The 20,370-nt window shown below is 41.7% G+C and overlaps 2 protein-coding genes across 2 annotated transcripts in view; both read left to right on the top strand.

Moving 5' to 3' along the window:
- The first annotated feature begins 615 nt into the window (after positions 1–615).
- On the top strand, positions 616–15,889 carry LOC119952936 (mucin-16-like). The gene is made up of 16 exons (XM_038776571.1): positions 616–636; positions 937–1,061; positions 1,211–1,388; positions 1,481–1,548; positions 1,846–2,015; positions 3,489–3,515; positions 3,965–4,110; positions 4,205–4,272; positions 4,858–5,027; positions 5,353–5,379; positions 6,066–6,211; positions 6,304–6,371; positions 6,840–7,009; positions 10,296–10,322; positions 13,316–13,369; positions 15,726–15,889. The coding sequence occupies exons 1-16, from the start codon at positions 616–618 to the stop codon at positions 15,887–15,889; spliced, it is 1,629 nt and encodes a 542-aa protein (XP_038632499.1).
- Positions 15,890–17,111: 1,222 nt separating this feature from the next.
- LOC119952935 (mucin-16-like) overlaps positions 17,112–20,370 on the top strand; it is a 43,240-nt gene continuing 39,981 nt past the window's right edge. Inside the window, exons 1-4 of the mRNA XM_038776570.1 lie at positions 17,112–17,187; positions 18,517–18,543; positions 19,136–19,251; positions 19,340–19,407. Of these exons, the coding sequence (XP_038632498.1) occupies positions 17,112–17,187; positions 18,517–18,543; positions 19,136–19,251; positions 19,340–19,407 (287 nt within the window). The remainder of the gene's footprint in view (positions 17,188–18,516; positions 18,544–19,135; positions 19,252–19,339; positions 19,408–20,370) is intronic.

Raw genomic sequence — 20,370 nt, 5'->3', positions numbered from 1 at the left:
CATATACCTCTGATCGCCTTATTAATTATGAACCCATCTTATCCTAAAGACACTCAGTAACTTGGTCCCCACAGCCTCTTGCGGCAATTTTGGCAACAATTCTGAATTGTGTTAATTGTTCCTTAAAATAGCAGCAGAATGAATGCATTTACACTGGATTGAACAATCTGTTGCAAGGTGGCAAGATTCAGAATTGTTTAGCCAATTTTAGAATTTTGATGAACTCTCAAAAGTGACTCGAATTGTCTCACTCAATAAATCAATCAACAAAAAGGAGGACACGTATGTGATTGATTTGTGAACTTCTCAGTCTGCTCTAGTTCAGTTTGTGATCTGTCCATTGATGTCAAGACTGAAACGATAACTAATGTGTTCTCTGCAATGGACACAATTCTTCATTAGCTATCTACTTTTTCAAAATATTTGCAGCAATTTTAACTGAATGTTACTATGATCCTGATAGCTCCCCCATGATACAGGATACTTTCTCTGCAGATTTGACATAGATCAGATTTTTTTCATTTCAATGGTTGACTTCAATGATTGTATATTGATGGAGAGAGTTTAATTGTGATAATCTGTGACAGCTCAATCTTCTTTGTTCTCCAGATTACCATGAATCAAGCAGGACAACCAGTGAGTTATAGCTTTTTTCTAATTAGCTACAAACAGTTATCTACTCAAAGCAAACTTATTCTGATTTGAAATGAAATGAAAATCGCTTATTGTCACGAGTAGGCTTCAAATGAAGTTACTGTGAAAAGTCCCTAGTCACCACATTCCGGCATCTGTTCGGGGAGGCTGTTATGGGAAGCGAACCGTGCTGCTGGCTTGCCTTAGTCTGCATTCAAAGCCAGTGATTTAGCCCAGTGAGCTAAACAGCCCCTGAACCTATATTCGGCTATATTTGTCTTGACACTGATAATGCATACATAGGGGGAAAAATCTGTTGTTGATGTAAGTGAACAGTTTGCAACTCTCAACAATTTAAGCAACAGTTGGATAATTTCAGTTGTATTAGATGTTTCAAGAACTATTGACCTCTTTGCTGGCAGCTCAAGGTGCAGAAGGGTTTAAACGATCATTAATTGTTACAATCCGTTCACATTTGGGTTTATAGTTGGATCTCCCAATGTTCCTGTTTGAGTTGGTTAACATTTCAGGAGAGCAAAATTGTTGTTTCAAAACTTTCTCTAATGTTAATTTTCAGTGGAATAACTTGTCTTTTCACTCTTTTTGCAGCTCTTATGCCAGTTGTAACTACAACGCAGACACCTACCGAGGAACCTAACCTTACTAACTATAACGTGACATTCATTGTAATCATGCCAGCATTCCCAGAATTTCAATCAATCATTTTGAATCATACGAGCCTGATTACAAATGAGGTGAGGTAGTTGTACAAATATATTAAAAGGAGAATCTTATTTCATTATTTCGTTTGTTCTTCAGCTGAAGCAATGTTTCTTTTTCCTAATAGCTCAATGACCTGTTTAAGAAGAGCAGCATAAATGTTACCTTCTCAAGTTGCATATTTCATTCGTTCAGGTGAGAAATTTTGCCATTCATACTCAATATTTACAGTTTCTTCTACTTGGTTAATTCTGTTCAGAATATTGAATTCAACATACAATTCAAACATATATAGGATACTAAACCTATATCTGCAACAATGACCTGAAGCTGCAGAGAAATCTTCATTGCACAAAGCATTATTTTGTTGCAAATAACACACCTCGTCGATTTGTCCATCAATTATGTAATCAGTCTCATCTGAGTGATCTTAATAACTATATTGCGTCAATGCATATGCCTTTATAATAAATTTATTCTGATCCTTTGCAGTATGGTAAACACCAACAGCACCACAGTGACAGCAATATGTTCCTTCAAAAACTATTCGACCATTCCGGAAATTGGCAGAGTTCTGGTGTATCATGTTTTTGAAAACAAGACCAGGGACATTTCGAACTTGGGTCCATATATATTAGATGATGACAGCCTCTATGTAAATGGTAATTATTCAATCGTCATTTTGTGCACCTCTCTGTATGCTACATACACTAAAATTGGCTCAGTGTATAGAAACATGTCTAACAGAATAAAAGGCACCACTCGCAATGATGGGAACAAAGGCAGTGATGCAGTTTACCTCCTCAAAAGTTTGTCTGACAAATGGAGACCTCGACACGGGCAATTTCTGCTGATATAGCAGATCCTGGGAAACACAGACTACCACATACTACTCTGAGCATGCAATGAGATTCTTACAGGCAATGAATTAGATGATATGACTGTGGTGATATGCATCACTGTAGATACACAATGGGCTAATGTAAGTACATGTAGACTAGCTAGACACTAGAGGGAGCATCAGAGACATGACACACAGACACTCAACCAAAAGGTCAGGAAGATAGGAGACGACCAATGGGCATTCACGATACACACAGAGGTGACACTACTACAGGGGGGCATTACACCAACCCATATATAAAGGACACAGCACACATGATCTTCCTCTTTCCAGTGGATACACTCAGTGAGTACAGACACAGGGTTGATTCAACATCACCCCACCATGTGGATTGTAGCAGACTGGTTCATTAGTCTGAGTAGCTATAAAAGAATTAACAGTAGAGGCAAATCTGAGTAGGAGAATTGTAAATAGTTTAATAAGTGTGTTGAAGTTATCTCCACGTCTGAACCTTCCTTTGTCAGAGTGAACATCAAGGAAGCAGCTTATGCTACGCCAAGAGCATAACAAGACAAAGACCATGAGACATAGGAGCAGAATTAGGCCATTCAGCCCAGGAAGTTTGCTCCACCATTCAATCATGGATGATGTTTCTGATCCCCATTCCTGCCTTCTCCCCATAACTTCTAATCCCCTTATTAATCATGAACCCATCAATATGTGATTTAAAGACACTCAGCGACCTGGCCTCCAAAGCCTTCTACGGCAATTGTGGCAATAATCTATGAATTATGTTAATTGTGCATTACAATAGCAGTAGATTAAACGTATTTGCATTGCATTAAAATATCTGTTGCAAACTGGGAAGATTCAGAATTTTTCAGCCAATTTTTGAAGTTTGATGAACTTTGTCAAAAGTGACTCGAATTGTCTCACTCAATAAATCAATCAACACAAAGGAGGACACATATGTGATTGATTTGTGAACTCAATCTGCTCTAGTTCAATCTGTGATCTGTCCATTGATGTCAACACTGACAATATAACTGATGTGTTCTCTGTAATGGACACAATTCTGTATTTGCTGACTACTTTAAAAAATATTTTGCAGTAATTTTAACTGAATGTTACTGAGATCCTGATAGCTCCCCCATCATTCAAAAAGATTTCCTCAGAGATTGACATCGATCAGATTTTTTTCATTTAAATGTGTGAATTCAATGATTGTATATTTATGGAGAGTGTTACATTTTGATAAAGCAATGACAGCTGAATATTCATTGTTCTCCAGATTACCATGAATCAAGCAGGACAACCAGTGAGTTATAGCCTTTTTTCAATTAGCTACAAACGTTTTTCTACTCAAGCAAACGTATTCTGATTTGATGAGATTTTGGTAAAGCTTCTGTTATGATTTGTAGAACATTTCACTGGTAGTTATGTTAGGTTATTCTTGTCTTAATACCGATAATGCACAAATGAGAAAACAAGATGCAAGTGACCAGGTTGCAACTTTCAATAATTTAAGCACCAGTTGGATAATTTCAGTTCAATTAAATGTTTCAAGAAGAATTGACATGTGTGTTGGCAATTCAAGGTGCAGAAGGGGCTTGAAAAATCAGTCATTGTTACAATCCGTTTACATTTAGATCTCCCAGTGCTGCTGGTTAAGTTGGTTAACATTTCAGGAGGGTGTAATTTTTGTTTCTAAATTTTCTCTGATTCATACTTCTGGTGGAATAATTTGTTTTTCTTTTCTTTTAACAGCTCCGATGTCAGTTGTAACTTTAACACCGACACCTACTGAGGAACCCAATCTTACTGACTATAATGTGACATTCATTATAAACAGCCCAGCATTCCAAGAAATTGTATCAAACTCTTCCAATCATACACGCATGATTGCAAATGAAGTGAGTTAGTCAAACAAATATTTTAAAAAGAAGAATCTTACTTCATTATTTGTATTGTTCTTCATCTCATGCAATGTTTGTTGTTTCCTAATAGCTCAATGACCTGTTTCAGAAGAGCAGCATCAATGCTACATTCTCAAGTTGCATATTTCATTCAAGCAGGTCGGAATTTTAGCCGTTCATTCTAAATATTTAAATCTTTCCTGTATTTTTGTAATATTTTGAGAACGTTGAATTCAATGTTCAATTGTTATCTCCAATAACTTTGGGCAGCACGGTAGCACAAGTGGATAGCACTGTGGCTTCACAGTGCCAGGTTCCCAGGTTCGATGCCCCGCTGGGTCACTGTCTGTGCTGTGTCTGCATGTTCTCCCCGTGTCTGCGTGGGTTTTGTCCGGTGCTCTGGTTTCCTCCCACTGTCCAAAGATGCGCGGGTTAGGTGGATTGGCCATGATAAATTGCCGTTGGTGTCCAATAAGATTAGGAGGGGTTATTGGGTTATGGTGATAGGGTAGATGTGAGGGCTTAAGTGGGTCGGTGCAGACTCGATAGGCCGAATGGCCTCCTTCTGCACTCTTCTATAACAAATTTAGCTAGAGATAAATAACCATTGCACTATTCATTGTTTTTTCTGAGAAAAAGGTTTTGTCATTCAGTGATGTAATCAGTCTTGTCTTAGTGATCGTGATGACTATATTGTGATCATGAATTTGCTTTTAATATCAAACTTCTTGTGATGATTTCCAGCATGGTAAACACTAACAGCAGCACAGTGACAGCAGTATGTTCCTTCAAAAATGAATCTACCATTCAGCAGGTTGACCGAGTTCTTGTGTATCATGTATTTGAAAACAATACCAATGACATTTCTAACTTGGGGCCATATACATTGGACAACGACAGCCTTTATTTAAATGGTAATTATTGAATTGTTATTTAGTGTAGCTCTTTGTATGGTATACATGCTACCATAGGAATATTTCTAACACAGAATACAAAGCAGCACGAGCAGCTCATGTAATATTTTCAGTTATGCAATTCCTTATCTCGGTTGTTACTTTGTCAGAGATTTTGAGAGCGACATTGGACAGTGCACTTTTATTTGCTGATATTACTGTCCTGGGAGATTTGGAATTTGTTGGAATATTTTCATTTAATCATTTAAACCTGTTATTTAATATTTGGGTAGAGAGCGAAATTGTGATTATTTCCTGTCACAGCATAATCTTTTTATATTTCCAGATTTCCATGAATCACCTCATGTAAGCAGTAAGTATGGTTTCTGTTCAATTTGTCAGTGCAAATTTGCCTATTCATGCAAACCTATGAAGTTATATTAGCTTTTGGTTATTGCTATGTTGACATATGTTGAATACAGATTCAGCATCCCTTATCCGAAATGCTTGGGGCCGAGTGTGTATCGGTTTGTGGATTTTTTCGGATTTTGGAATGTAATCCGCTTCTGCGATGCTTGGGAACTGTGAATGTGTGGCATGCGTTGGGAACTGCACAAGTACGGTCCCGTTGGGAACTGCGCATCGCCCGGGGTCATGTGATGTCATATCGGTACTTGGAGAAAAAATGCGGAATTCGGAATTTTTCGTTTTTCGCAATTTTGCATTAGGAATGCTCAACTTGCATTACATTAATAGTTTCTTCATGTTATCATGGGTTTAATGCTGCTTGGTAATGAAGTTTGATTTTAAAAAATATATTACCATGAAGCATCTCTTGCAACCACTGGGAGTAAGTGGTTGACCTATGTTTCTGGAATATTAAAGGAGCATGAGTGAGTACGTTGTCCAAAATAACATAGAAAACAATTAAAATTAATTCAGTTTGGGATTTCCCCTTTCCACTTAGTAAGCTGACTAATGTTTCAAGACTTGGAAATTTATATTTCATTTTGTTCTCCTTTTATACTTCCTGAATCCGAATTTTCTCTCTTTCCACAGCTGCGATCCCAGCACTCACTGTAACTCCGACTCCACGCAGGAAAGGGACTCCTATTGACTACAATGTGACATTCATTATTACCAGTCCACGATTCCAAGAAATTCAATTAAACTCCTTTTTCCAAACAATGAAAATTGGAAAGGAGGTGAGAGATAAGGATAGGAAAAATGTAGGCACTATGTTATTGATCATTTCTCATGTTTCTCCATCTAAGTCATGTTTGTTATTTCCTTGCAGCTAAATGACCTGTTTAAAGGTAGCAGCATAAAAGCAACATTCTCACGTTGTTTGGTAAAGAGTCTCAGGTAAGAAAGATTATCTTTAGTAGTAATATCTTTATCTATTTGAAACGGAGTGTCATAGAATCATGGAATTGTAGAATTTACAGTGCAGAAGGAGGCCATTCGGCCCATTGAGTTTGCACCGACCCTTGGAAAGGGCACCCTACCTAAGCCCATACCTCCACCCTATCCCCACACTGCCACCCTATCTCTGTAACCCAACCTAATCTTTTTTCGACACTTATAATAAGAGACTTACTGTAAAATGCACACCTATCTGGAATGCTCAAAGAAGATCACCCATAAATAAATATTTTACATAGAAATATTTCCAGCATGGGGATCTTAAATTTGGCCACCAATAATGTAATCATTGTTACTTTTTATTTTCAGGTGGAAATAATGTAATCACTGTTGTTTTAGTGATCATAATAACTATGCTGTGTCAAAGAATTTGCTGCTAGTATTAAAATTGATTTTGTTTTTCTGCAGTGTGGTAAATGGTGACAGCTACACAGTGACAGCAATCTGTTCATTCAAAAATTATTCTACCATTCCGGCGGTCGACAGAGTATTTATGTATGATGTATTTGAAAACAAAACCAAAGACATTTCTAACTTGGGACCATACAGATTGGCCAACAACAGTCTTTATGTAAATGGTACTCATCTAATTGTCATTTTGAGTAACTCCTAGTGTCAATTGCGTGTTTAGATTTTGGTCAGAGTACTTTGTTCATGTTGAATGCAAAGGATTACCTTGGCCTGCAATGCCTCTTAGCCAATTAAGGCGTTTGTCAATCTGAAATTTTCCTATAACAGAGTCACTCTCACATGGTGCACCTAAATTATTGTCAGAGGTAAGAAGTACATCTAAGCCCATAATCAATGTTTTAAACTATAGCACAGTTCTGGATAAAACGGGATCTTCTGTCACTTGTATTGCGCAATTGGAAAATCAGGTAGCTAACTTAAATCTTCTGGAAGAAGAGTCTGAAGAAGAGTCACATAGGCCCAAAATGTTAACTGCTTCTCTCTCAACAGATGCTCCCAGGCCAGCTGAGCTTGATCAGCATTTTCCATTTTTATTACTTAAATCTTATGTTCTGCTGGCTTTTTATCCACAAGTAGAGTTCGAGACCAGTTCCTCCTATTTTTATATTCATGATTTGAATGCTGCACCTGAAACATGGAATGGTTACAGAATAGACTATTTGGCTTCGTAAATCCATGCCATCTTTCGGCAAGGGCAGTTTAGCTAATCCAACTCAACCTCATCCCCGATTTAGGATTTCCAATTCTTTCCCTTCAGTTATTTAACTAATTTCCAATCGAAAGCCACAATTGAATATGACTCCACCATTCTTTAAGGCAGTGCATTCCAAGTCCTAGTGTGGTGTTTTCCAGTCCCGCCTACTCCGGGACTGGAAATTCCTGCCCGAGGTCAGGAATACCAAATTTGTCAATGTACTCTGTCGATTATTCTTTTGTCTACTATGGACGTACTGTGTACATTCCCTTGGCTGCAGAAAAATATTTTTCACTGTACTTCGGTACATGTGACAATAAATATCAATCAATCAATCCCCCAGCAGCAAGTTCCTGGAGCACCATCCTCTGTGTATAAAACCCGACTTGCTCATCTCCTCTAAACTTTTCCCCTTGCACCTTTAACCTTTGTCCCCCAGTAATTGACTTTTCCACCCTGGAAAAAACATCTGACTATCCACTCTGTTCATGCCACTCATAATTTTGTAAATCTCTATCGGGTCACCCCATCACCTCTGTTGTTCCAGTGAAATAAATATGAGTTTATCCAACCTCTCCTCATAGTTAATACCCTTCAGACCAGACAACATCCTGGTAAACCTCTTCTGTACTCTCTCTAAAGCATCCACATCCTTCAGATAGTATGGCAACCAGAATTGTACGCAATATTCCAAATGTGGCATAACTAATGTTCTGTACAGCTGCAGCATGATTTCCCAATTTTTATACTCAATGCCCTGACCAATGAAGGCAAGCATGCTGTATGCCTTCTTGACAGCCTTATCCACCTGTGTTGCCACTTTCAGTGATCTGTGGCCCAGATCTCTCTGCTTGTCAATGATCCTCGGGGTTCTGCCATTTACTCTATACTTCCCACCTGTATTAGACCTTCTAAAATGCATTACTTCACATTTGTCACTTTAAACTCCACCTACCATTTCTCTGCCCAAGTCTCCAACCGATCTATATCCTGCTGGCATTCCTCATCACTATCCGCAACGCCTCCAATCTTTGTGTCGTCCACAAACTTACTATTCAGACCACTTACATTTTTCTCCAAATTATTTATATATACTTTGAGCAACAAAAATCCCAGCAATGATCCTGCAGAACACCAGTAGTCACAGCCTTCCATTCGGAAAAGCACTCTTCCACCGCTAACCTCTGTCTTCTATGATCGGGCCAGTTCTGTGTCCATCTTGTCAACTCATCTCGGATTCTGTGTGACTTCACCATTTGTACCAGTCTGCCATGAGAGACCTTGTCAAAGGTTTTACAGGAGTCCATGTAGACAACATCCACTGCCCTTCTTTCATCAATCATCTTTGTCAAAACTCGATCAAGTTAGTGAGACACAACCTCCAGTTCACAAAACCATGCTGCCTTTCACTAATAATTCCATTTGTTTCCAAATGTGATTAAATCCTGACTCTAAGAATTGTTTCCAATAATGTCCCCACCACTGAAGTAAGGCTGACTGGCCTATAATTTCCTGAATTATCTTTATTCCCCTTCTTAAACAAAGTAACATTATTGGCTATTCTCCAGTCCTCTGGAACCTCACCTGTAACCAATGAGGAAAGAAAGATTTCTGTCAAGGCCCCAGCAATTTCCTCCCTTGCCGCCCTCAGTATTCTGGGGTAGATCCCATCAGGCCCTGGGGGTTATCTACCTTAATGCTTTTTAAGATGCCCAACATCTCCTTTTTGATATCTATATGATCCAGAATATCTACACACCCTTACCTAGACTCATCGTCCATCAACTCCTTCTGTTTGGTGAATACTTATGCAAAGTACTATTTAGTACCTCGCCCAATTCCTCTGGCTCCACGCATAGATTCCCTCCTCTGTCCTGAGTGGGGACAGCACAGGTTGCAGTCTCCAGAGGAACCATGATGATAAACCATTATCCAGACCTGAATGCTGGCTGGAGAGCGAGACACATGCAGGGGATTCCTGGCCTACCTGTGCGGCTCACCTTGACTGGCTGTGGTAACCCATTTCCGTTCTGCCTGCACATACACACTTAAGCTGTGAGGTGACCACCTCCAAAAAAAAACTTCTAAGCATGCAGCATTTGGTCTCATCGATGCTGCAGCAATACTGAAGCTCCAAAACACAGAATTTCATCTACTCCAGATGAAGAGGCTTCCTGTATGTCTGGTAGGTTTGCCCTGGAGTCCCCATAGGACCAGATGCACATGCTACAGGAGCGTGGTGTCCTGCCATGCCACTTGACTGAACTAATTTAACAGAAATAAGTGGAAAGGATTTTAAAAAAATATTTGTCAACTGCTCGATGTAAAAAAAGAATAAAAAGCAACACTTCCTCCTTCCTCTGCATCAAATTTCCATTTTAACCAAATTCTCAACTTTAACACTATATTAATGCTGCATTCTACTGCAATCACCCTGCTGACCCCATTCCGTTTGCAATTGCCTCCCAATCAGGAAGCATAAATAAATTTCAGTTCAATATGGAAAGGATGCAAATACTGGTTATCAACTATTTACACTTTAGAATAATTGAGAATCTTTAATCATTTGAAACAAATCAATCCCCCCATGTCTCTCAGGAAATGTTATGCTCTATCCACAGATGACATTATTTTTGCACTTTTTGATCAAGTATTGATTTGGGTTATTTTGCATTAACAGTATCATCTTTTATTTTCAGATTACCATAAAACAGAACCAATGATCGGTGAGTACGTTCTTTTTATTGAATCGATGGGAAGAAATTACTTCTGCAGTACATTGTTGAAAATTTAAGCATGTTATGTGCTATAGGTTTGATAAAGATTTTATCATGATTTCGAGAACTTTTGGCTGGGATTTCCCAGCATCCCTGTGGCGGGTTTTCCCACAGCGGATGTAGCGAGCCATGGGCCGTTGCCAGGATCTTGCACCCCCTCCAAAGGCGGTGGGTTTTTTGTGTGGCTCACCCACCCAGCCACCACCAGGGAACCCACCATTTGGCAGGTCCGGGCGGTCCATTGGTGGGAAACGGGCCAGAAAATCCCACCCTTTGAATAATTACCCATTGAAAAAGATTTCAGGTTACCTTGAGGGCTATCAGACCTATTGGGGGAAATGTTCATTCTGAGGAGCGCCATCAGAGAGAATGGCAACATGGGTAGAAAATCCAGTGAGAATCGGGAAACACAGTTCTCTCCAGATTGATCGTGTTTCCTGATTTTTCCCGCCTCTCGCTGGCAATGTCACAAGGTTAGCTATTCTGGATGAGTCAAATCTTTTAAACTTCGATTACTCATGTCCACTGAATGCTTGTGCTTATATGGCCAGTTGCATGAGCAATCTCCCACTTGCACTATTGAAAGAGGCAGCTGTCTAATGTGCAGGTGAGGTGTGTTTGATTGTGGTTTGTATTTGGAGGTCTGTTGATGAGCCACTGCATCCAATCCGGGATGGCAGAGGACTTGGCTACCCAACTCTGCCAGGGGTAGGGGCTGTAGCAGCAGTGTCTCGGGGTATGCAACATAACCATGAAATGAAGCAGAGGCTAAAAAGAGGGAGATCTCTGCAAAGAGAAAGGAGGTGCACTTCATGGAGGCCTACAGACCAAGAAATTTCACAGAGCACTTCTCAAACATCCACCTCATCCAGCAGCATGAAGCACTTGAAGCACCTAAGATTCAACAAGTTGTGGCCGCTGAACTTTGCCATTCCCTTTGACATGAGCTGGATCATCATACCAGAGTAGGGATGGAGCTGCCTGTGACTGTAAAGGTCACAGTCACATTAAACTTCGATGTCATTCCAGGTGACATATCCAACTTCTCCCATTATATCATCCATTGCTTCATCCTAGAGGTGATGGAGATCATATATGTCAAGAGAAGTTATTACATTGTGTTCTAGGCAGAAAGAAGTTGGATGAGAGGGCACATAGCATTGCCACAGTAGCAGGATTCCTAGTTGCACAGGAACCCATCAACTGCATGCACATAGCTCTGTAGTTCACCATTGCCAACAGGGAAAAGGACAGGAACCACAAGGGCAGCCATTGTAGCATTGTGCAGCTGACATGTAGCCTTGCGCAGGCTATGTCGCTAAATGCCCGCTATCCTGACAATAGCCTTCATTCCGAAACATGCTGACATTGCTACTGTCTTTGATCTTGAACAGGGCAGCTTCTTGGAGCCAGCTTTACACTTAACTGAAGAATTCACTCTGCCACTTGACCACTCAAAGTCAACAGCCTTGGTGTCACCAGGAAGATTGTGGAGCAGACCATTGGCATTACAAAGCAATGTTTGCACTGCATGGGACCCCTTCTGTGCACACCAATGTGCCTTTAGGTTTGTCATGGTCTGCTGTAACCTCAACAAACTAATTATCATCGGAGCATGGCATTGTCACCTGGAAGGAGAAGGAGGCAAGGTCATGCATGGCTGGTGCAAACGCTACTATATTTCTCTGGAAGAGATTGTAGATGGTCTTGAAGGACAACTGCATGTAGTCTGGCCTTGAAGCCCCAATTATGGACTGCACCACCTCAAGATGAGCAGCAGCTGTTTGGGCTGACAGGATGCTCACTACAAAGGGTGCATGAATAATATCATCCTGAGACAGGACAACAGGTTTGTGCACCATAGAGTCACTACCACTCCCTCAGGGTGGTATCGCAACAATCCTAGTCTGTTGGAGGGCAAATTGCTGGACTGCCGTGAGAACCTGCATTCCCTATTCAGCAGTGGGATCGACAGTTATGATGGATACATTCTTAACCTGCATTGCAGCAAGCATGGGCCTCACGTTCTGCGTTTCCACTGCAACGCCATGACATTGGGTGGCTTCTGTCTGTAATGCAATGGTAGTATTGCGTTACCCAATGCTGGGTATACGAATGCTGTTAAGGAGCTGGCAGCACTAGGAAGAATAGGTGGCTCCAGCTCTGCACAATTTCCTGTGTCAAGTTGAAGCTAAACTCCTTAAGCTCCTTGACTCTGCAAGGAAGCATACCTGTTAATGCACCACGCATTTTGGTGTGCAACCTCATCAGCATTCCCCTGTATGCTTTTCCATCAAAGTCTTCATCTGCGTCTCCAGTAGCAGAACTCATCCGTGGTCAACGGTAAACTGGCAAACAAGCTACCTTCCCCTTGACTTGGCTGAAACCCCGTAGTGCCCAGTGATTCATCATGTGCTGACCCTAACTCTGTACTAGCCTGCAAAATTCAAGTATTGTCAGTACATGAGCTGATGACTGCGAGCATCAGATCAAGCGATGGTGTTTCTTGATCTGTAATGTGTTGCTGATCTCCCTCTCCCTCTTGAAGCCCCTGTGCTTGGATTGCCAGTAGTTGCTTGAGTTGCTGAAAACAGAGAAATCAGAATGAGGGGGTTGGGGTGAGGGAAGGCTGGAGGTGGAAAACAAGAGGTTCATGGTCACACCCAGCTGCTGCTTGCACGTCATGCCAGCTAGCAGAATGAAGGTGCAGTAGGCGTTGAGAATAGACATGGAGTATCATCCTCAATGCTCATGCAGAGGGCACTGTCACAGCCGAACCCATGATGTGGAGTAACATTCCATCTATAGAGCTCAGAGGATGAAGGCTTGCCTGCCATTTCTGCTCCACTCCATTCCATTTGATGCCACATTTCCCTGCAAGAGAGAAGGAAGACTATTAGTGATTGTAGTGTAAGGTTTAGATGCCTGCCATTGCTGAATAGCTCGAGGCATGTGGAAGCAGCAACAGGTGGATGTAGAGCTGGCATCGTTGGGAGGTATGTTAGGTTGAATTAGAATTAGAACAGTACAGCACAGAACAGGCCCTTCGGCCCTCGATGTTGTGCCGAGCAATGATCACCCTACTCAAGCCCACGTATACCTATCCCAGTAACCCAACAACCCCCATTAACCTTATTTTTTTCGGACACTATGGGCAATTTAGCCTGGCCAATCCACCTAACCCGCACATCTTTGGACTGTTGGAGGAAACCGGAGCACTCGGAGGAAACCCACGCACACACGGGGAGAATGTGCAGACTCCGCACAGACAGTGACCCAGCCGGGAATCGAACCTGGGACCCTGGAGCTGTGAAGCATTTATGCTAACCACCATGCTACCGTGCTTCCCGTTGAGTGAAATATATGAATGTCAGGCCTCAATCCCGAGTGCCAGGAACAGCTGATTGGTTCAATAATGGGGTTGGGGAGGGGCTATGATCCATGAGCAAAGTAAGAAGTCGGTGTGGTGGTGAGTAGGAGATATCATTTGAAGGTGCATTTGCTGACTGTTAGAACTCGCATGGGTAAGGAGGATCCACCACCCTATGGAGCTTGCAGAACACGAGCTCCCCCGATAAGGGGGAAGGGAACCCTTAACTAAGTCAATGCACCTTTGTATAAAAATCGCCAACCTGTCAGGCACCGATAAAGGCAGACACAGTTGGGGACTACTGGAGCTGTGTATATAGTCAGCATGTTAAATAAAGAAAAGGTGCTGGATTCATCATTTTGGAGGCTAAGTGCCAACGCTGGGAACTGTGGCGTTTTACAAAGGCAAAATCGGCACCGAACCCTCACCAATTCTGCGACCGGTGAGGGGCTAGCAGCTTCGTCAAGTAAAACCCCCGATTCCCACGATATAAACGCCTGGGGAATGCCCGGGTCTGTGGCCGAGCATGCGCATGGCGACGACCTGCAGCAGCGGCCATAAAATGTGGCGCCGGCCGTGCGCAGACCCAAACTGCTAAATAGTGCCCCCCTGGCCATCCCCCACCTGACCCCAAGCCGTCGAGGAAGGCCCCTCCCTCACGGCCAGCAGCATGGCTCCCGTCTGATTGTGGCGGCCCTGGACACAGTCCGCAGCCGCCATGCTGGGTTCCCGACCACTGAGACCACACGTGTCCCGTGTGGTGGGGAACTTGGCCCATCGGGGGCAGAGCATCGGGGGAGGGCCTCCACCATTCCAATGGCATGCGGCGTGCGATGCGGTGACACCATTTCGGAGGGGGTGGAGGATAGAAAACCGGCATCAAACCAGCGCCGCCCTCGATTTGGGTGTCAGAAGGGATTCTCTGCCTGATCGCCGATTATGATATCGGCATCGGGGAACGGTGCATCCCACCCAAGTTTCATTTTCTCTAAAACTCATTTTGGACTCCTTCCATTGCCCCTTACTAAACTAACCTGGACTGCCAGCTTGTGATCATGAAACTTTCTGTAGTCCTGCTGCCAGGTTCTTTGTGCCAATCAATCACCTGGATGCACTGGCATTCCTTGTCACCTACACCCATTCCTTTTATGTTGGTTCTGAGCACACTCTCTGCCTGCCAATCTCCATGACTAAGGCCTCCAATGCCATGTCTGTGAACCTAGGTGTCCATTTTCTTTGTTTCCAATTGTTGCTAATTACTGCGTTCACACTTAGTATCCTTTCCGTCAGTGCAGGCCCCCTTTTAAATGGACGTGAAGAGCAAGAAGGGAGCTCGAACACATGCAAAGCTCATTTGCTCTAATGCAACAGGCCCCACATGGCTGCACACTACAATTAGGAAAATGAGGAAGTAGCACAATGTTTGTGTGCTACCCATCTCAGCAGAACGTGGCATTGGCAGGCCAAGAATTCTGACTCGCATGCCCAAGAACAAGAGTAGACCATATTCTTTAGCCCCTAATAATATACAAAGTGCTCAAAACCTTTCGTGACTTCAATTAGATTATTGCACAAAACACATGGAACATTTCATTGTCGATGAAGTAAACAAAATTGATTGCATTATGCTCTTTATTTTCAGGCGACCATGAATCAACAACTCCAACTAGTGTGTCTGATTACATTTGTTAAAACTTCTGTTCTACCACTTCACATGCACTTTAATATTTTAACAAAATGCTTTGTTTTCCTCAAAGTACCTAAGTTAATTGAAGTCAATGGAATAATTCTTATGCGCACTTTTCGTACTAAATAATTATTCAGTGAGAACAAACCTTGAATAATTTCCGTTAAATGCTGCAAGGTTCAGTTTATTCCCCTCATTTTAGTTTTTAATAGCACAAATAGAACTATAAACTAAATATAGCTCCAGAAATATAGCTTAATTGGTTGTTACATTATATAATTCTATTTCTTTCTAGCAGATGCACCAAATGAGAACCAAGTGTCATCTGGGTTTAATGTGACTTTCATTATAATAAGCTTGCCATACTTGCAAGCACTGCATGACAACACTTCACGCTTGTACCAATCAGCATCAACAATCATTACTCATCAGGTATACCATCAAAGTGAGATTAGTTAAACTTATTTTTTGATAATTCAATACATTTATCATATTGAAACACCGTTTTGTTCCTCACAGCTCAATACAACATTTAGAAACAGTGACATACGCACAGCATTCACGGACTGCAGAGTAATCTCGTTAAGGTAAGAGCCATTCTATAGAATCATAGAATCCCTACAGCGCAGAAGGAGAGCATTCGGCCCATCATGTCTGCTCCAACCCTCTGAAGGAACACCCTATCTCGGCCCACTCGCCAACCCTATACCAGCAACCCACCTAAGTGTTGTGCACGAAGGGGAATTTTACCTTGGCCAACCCACCTAACCTGCACATCTTTGGACTGTGGGAGTAAACCGGAGCACCCGGAGGAAACCTACGAGGACACGGGTAGAACGTGCAGATTCTGCACAGACAGTGACCCAAAGTTGAAATTGAACCGAGGTCCCTGGCACTGTGCGGCAGCAATGCTAACCTCCGTTCCACCAGTATTTTTGGATTTAATCATAGAAACTTCAACGCCTCCTCATCCATGTGCTACTGTTATCTCCATGATAGTGCTGTCTCCCTGCAGATTATTTCTTTGCTTTTTTACAACATCATTGGACAGTTTTCCTTCTCCGGTACAGATCTTTATCTCTCACTCAAGTGTCATCATTTCTTCATTGTTAATGTCTAATTGTGCAAGGACTTTCAATTTCCGGTTTCAAAATACTATCAGTAACATCCCTAAATTTATGCTTTCTTTTATTACGGATTCGCTAGCCAGTTGAAATAGTTCATCTCTATTTACTACTTAAACCCGTTCAAAACCTGCATGAAACATTTTTCTATGGGCAATCATGGTGGATTAACAGAATTTGTTGTATCTTTATTTTGCCGCTACTTCTACTTGTTGCCTTGGTACTAAACTGGCATTGATTATCAACCAGGTTTAGATAAAAACAAACCTTTCAAAAGTATATTGATGAGCTGTGATGTGTAGCAATATTCAGTTGAATTAATTCCCAGTCTTATTTCAAAATGCAATTACGTGATTCATTAATTGCTTTTATTATCTTCACCTTTGGCAGTACGACAAGCAAGCAGAAGACCAAAGTGTATGCAATCTGTTCCTTCAGCAATACTTCTGTTACAGAGCAAGTTGATAGAGTTACCGTGTATCATCAATTCAATTACAACACAAAGGACATCACTACATTGGGGCCTTACTCGCTAGACAAAAACAGTCTCTACGTAAATGGTAGGAACCGTCTGGTTATTTTACATTGTGCTGTTGGTATACAGGAATTTCATTCTCAGAGAATGTGGGTCAGGTAATCTGGACTACAATATTGACACACTGCTGTTGAATAGAATTTCCTTGACCTGGAAGTGTGGCTTTGCATTGATACCTTTTGTATCTTATCAATTTTCATGTATTCTCAGGTGAGGTAATGCATTTTGGTAGGTCTAACATAGAGGGGAAATATACGATAAATGCCAAAACTCTTAGGAATGTAGAAAGTCAGAGAACTGGGTGTGCAGGTCCACAGATCTTTGAAAGTTGCAACACAAGTGGACAAGGTAGCCAAGAAAGAATACGGAATGCTTGCCTTAATTGGGCAGGACATCGAGTATAAAAACTGGCAAGTCATGCTACAGTTGTGTAGAACCTTGGTAAGGCCAAACTTGGAATATTGCGCACAATTTTGGTTGCCACACTACGAGAAGGATGTGGAGGCTTTGTAGAGGGTGCAGACGTGGTTTACCAGGATGTTGCCTGGTCTGGAGAGTGGAAGCTATGCAGAGAGGCTGACTGTTTTCATTAGAACGACGGACGTTGAAGGGTGACCTGATAGAGGTCTACAAGATTATGAGGGCATGGATAGAGTGGATGGACAGGCACTCTTTCCCAGGGTGGAGGGGTCAGTCACCAGGGGGCATAGGTTTAAGGTCTATGGGGAAATGTTTTGAGGAAATGTGCAAGGCAGGTTTTTTACACAGAGGATGGTGAGTGCCTTGAACGTGTTGCCAGGGGAGGTTGTGGAAGCAGATACATTAACGGCGTTCAAAACGCATCTCGACAAATACATGAATAGGGTGGGTGTAGAGGGACACGGAACTAGGATTGCTGAGGGATTTGGCCAGGATGGTATCATGACCGGTACGCACTTGGAGGGCTGAAGGGCCTGTTCCTGTACTACATTTTTTTTTCTTTGAGACGGTGGAATACTGTAGTGGTATTGCCATTGGGCTAGTAAACCAGAGGCCAGAGTAATGCTCTGGGAGTCCAGGTTCAAATGGTGAAATTTAAATTCAATAAAAATCTGGAATTAAAAGTCTAATGATGACCATGAAACCATTGTTGATTATCGTAAAAATCCATCTGGCTCACTAATATCCTTCAGGGAAGGAAATCTGCCGTCCTTACCTGGTCTGGCCTACACGTGACTCCAGACCCACAACAATGTGGTTGATTCTTAACTGCCCCCTCAAGGGCAATTAGGGATGGTAAATAATTGCTGGCACAGCCTGCGATGCCCAAGTCCCATGAACAAATAAAAAAAAAATGCATTTTGTAGCTTCAATAGGATTATTGCTCCAAAAACACAACAAATTTATATTATAAACAAAAAAAGTCTAATTGATTGTTCTGTTTTCAGAATATCATGAATCTACACCTCCGATCGGTAAGTGTGCAGGTTTCTCTTGGTTATATTTGTTAAACCGTCATGACTATCACATAAAGTGAACACTTGATTAACTGAAGGAAGTTTTTCATTTCCCCAGTTAATCCTGTAAACTACTCATTTCAACTGAACAATTCTCGTGCTAATCTTTGGGTTGGATTTGTTTATTGTCACGTGTACCGAGGTACAGTGAAAAGTATTTTTCAGAGAGCAGCTCAATCAGATCATTTAGTACATGAAAATAAAATAAAATTAAAAGAAAATACATAATAGGGCAACACAAGATCCACAATGTAAATACATAGACACCGGCATCGGGTGAATCTTACATGAAAGTAGTATTAATCAGGTCAGTCCAAAAGAGGGTAATTTAGGGGTCTGGTAACAGCAGGGAAGAAGCTGTTTTTGAATCTGTTTGTGCGTCTTCTCAGACTAACCTTTCATGCTGCGCAGTGACTTGGGTACTTTCAGCTAAATGTTGCAGATGTTGTTTTTGTTTTGCATGACTTGTCAATGGCACAATTCCAACAGTAAAACAGTATAATCAGCTGCGTTGCTTATTCCTTTTTATGATTCTCTATATTTCCACCAGAAGCAGCACCTGGGTTTAATGTGACCTTCACAATAACAGGTTTGCCATACATAGAATCACTACACGATCACACATCACTCCTGTACCAATCAGCATCAACTGTTGTGACTCATCAGGTACACCATCAGAACAATGTTTATTGAAATTAACTACTGATAATTTATGTTTTCATCTTTTGAAACATTCAACATATCTTTCTTGCAGCTCCACTCCATTTTTCGTAAGAGTGATATAAATGCTGCATTTACAGACTGTAAAGTAATCTCCTTAAGGTAAGAGTGATTTCATATGGCCCTCAATCATCACTTTTTTCATTGCATCTTCAAAGCTTCATCACAGATCCTATTTTGTTCTTTATTCTTATGCGACTGATATCTGCAAAGCTGTCAATCTCGTTTTCTTTCACCAAATTTGCCCAGTGAGTTTGAACAATTTTCCTTTTCAAGTGCTGACCTAATTTCTTATTGCCTCCAGTTGCCATTTGTGGCATTACTTCCTATTGTCTAATAAATGCAGAAAGGAGTGTGGTAGTCACCACTAGTGGCAAATTATATGTATTATGGCACTGTCCGTATATTAAAGGTACAATGGTAAATCCCTCTCTGCTGGCTCCGGTGCTGTAGCCATTCTGGTTCCAGCTACAGAAGGCACAACATCTTGCTCAATAAAGCCTCGATTGTTCCACCATTCTCGTCTTGTGGTAATTAACGGTGCATCAAGGAGTCAGACGAGTAACATAAAGAATCTGTTTATTTATAATACGTTCTCAGTACAAAGGGGCCTGATCAGACTTTACTGGGTCCTCTCTCTCTCTCTCTCTGTCGATCGGTTCCTGTCTGGCCGACTTTATATACATTTGGTAATTACCCCGGAGTTAGCGGGGGGACTTCATACTCCTTGAGCTGCAGGGGGAAAGCAATCAAGCCAGCCCCGTGTGCTCTGTGCAGGTTATTACAATCCTTTCACTTCAAAACGTTTGTGTAAAATGCCTCGTTTATATTCTTTCTGATAATCCTATATTGATACTCACATTCCACCTTCAATTAATGATTCATCAACTAATGGAAACAACGACATTGGGAGATTCTTCATCTGTGCCCATCTTGTGACCAAAAATTCCCACCCGAGCTCAACGGACTTTTACATGGTTCCCACCCTGTTCTTGACGATCTTGTGGCAGGCACGGCCAAATGTGGCGGCATGGTGGCACAGTGCTGCCTCACAGCGCCAGGGAC

The sequence above is a fragment of the Scyliorhinus canicula genome, chromosome 18, assembly GCF_902713615.1.
Source record: "Scyliorhinus canicula chromosome 18, sScyCan1.1, whole genome shotgun sequence".
Lineage (NCBI taxonomy): Eukaryota > Metazoa > Chordata > Chondrichthyes > Carcharhiniformes > Scyliorhinidae > Scyliorhinus > Scyliorhinus canicula.
The sequence above is the reverse complement of the archived record's forward strand: the minus strand, read 5'-3'. Positions and strand labels throughout refer to the sequence as shown.

What these genes read in the sequence shown, in the direction of transcription:
- LOC119952936 (XM_038776571.1), top strand. Translation starts at nt 616, where the DNA reads ATGAATCAAGCAGGACAACCA. An exon ending in TGCATATTTCATTCGTTCAG is followed by an intron (nt 1,549 to 1,845) that starts GTGAGAAATTTT and finishes GATCCTTTGCAG; the next exon opens with TATGGTAAACACCAACAGCA. An exon ending in CAACAGTCTTTATGTAAATG is followed by an intron (nt 7,010 to 10,295) that starts GTACTCATCTAA and finishes TTTTATTTTCAG; the next exon opens with ATTACCATAAAACAGAACCA.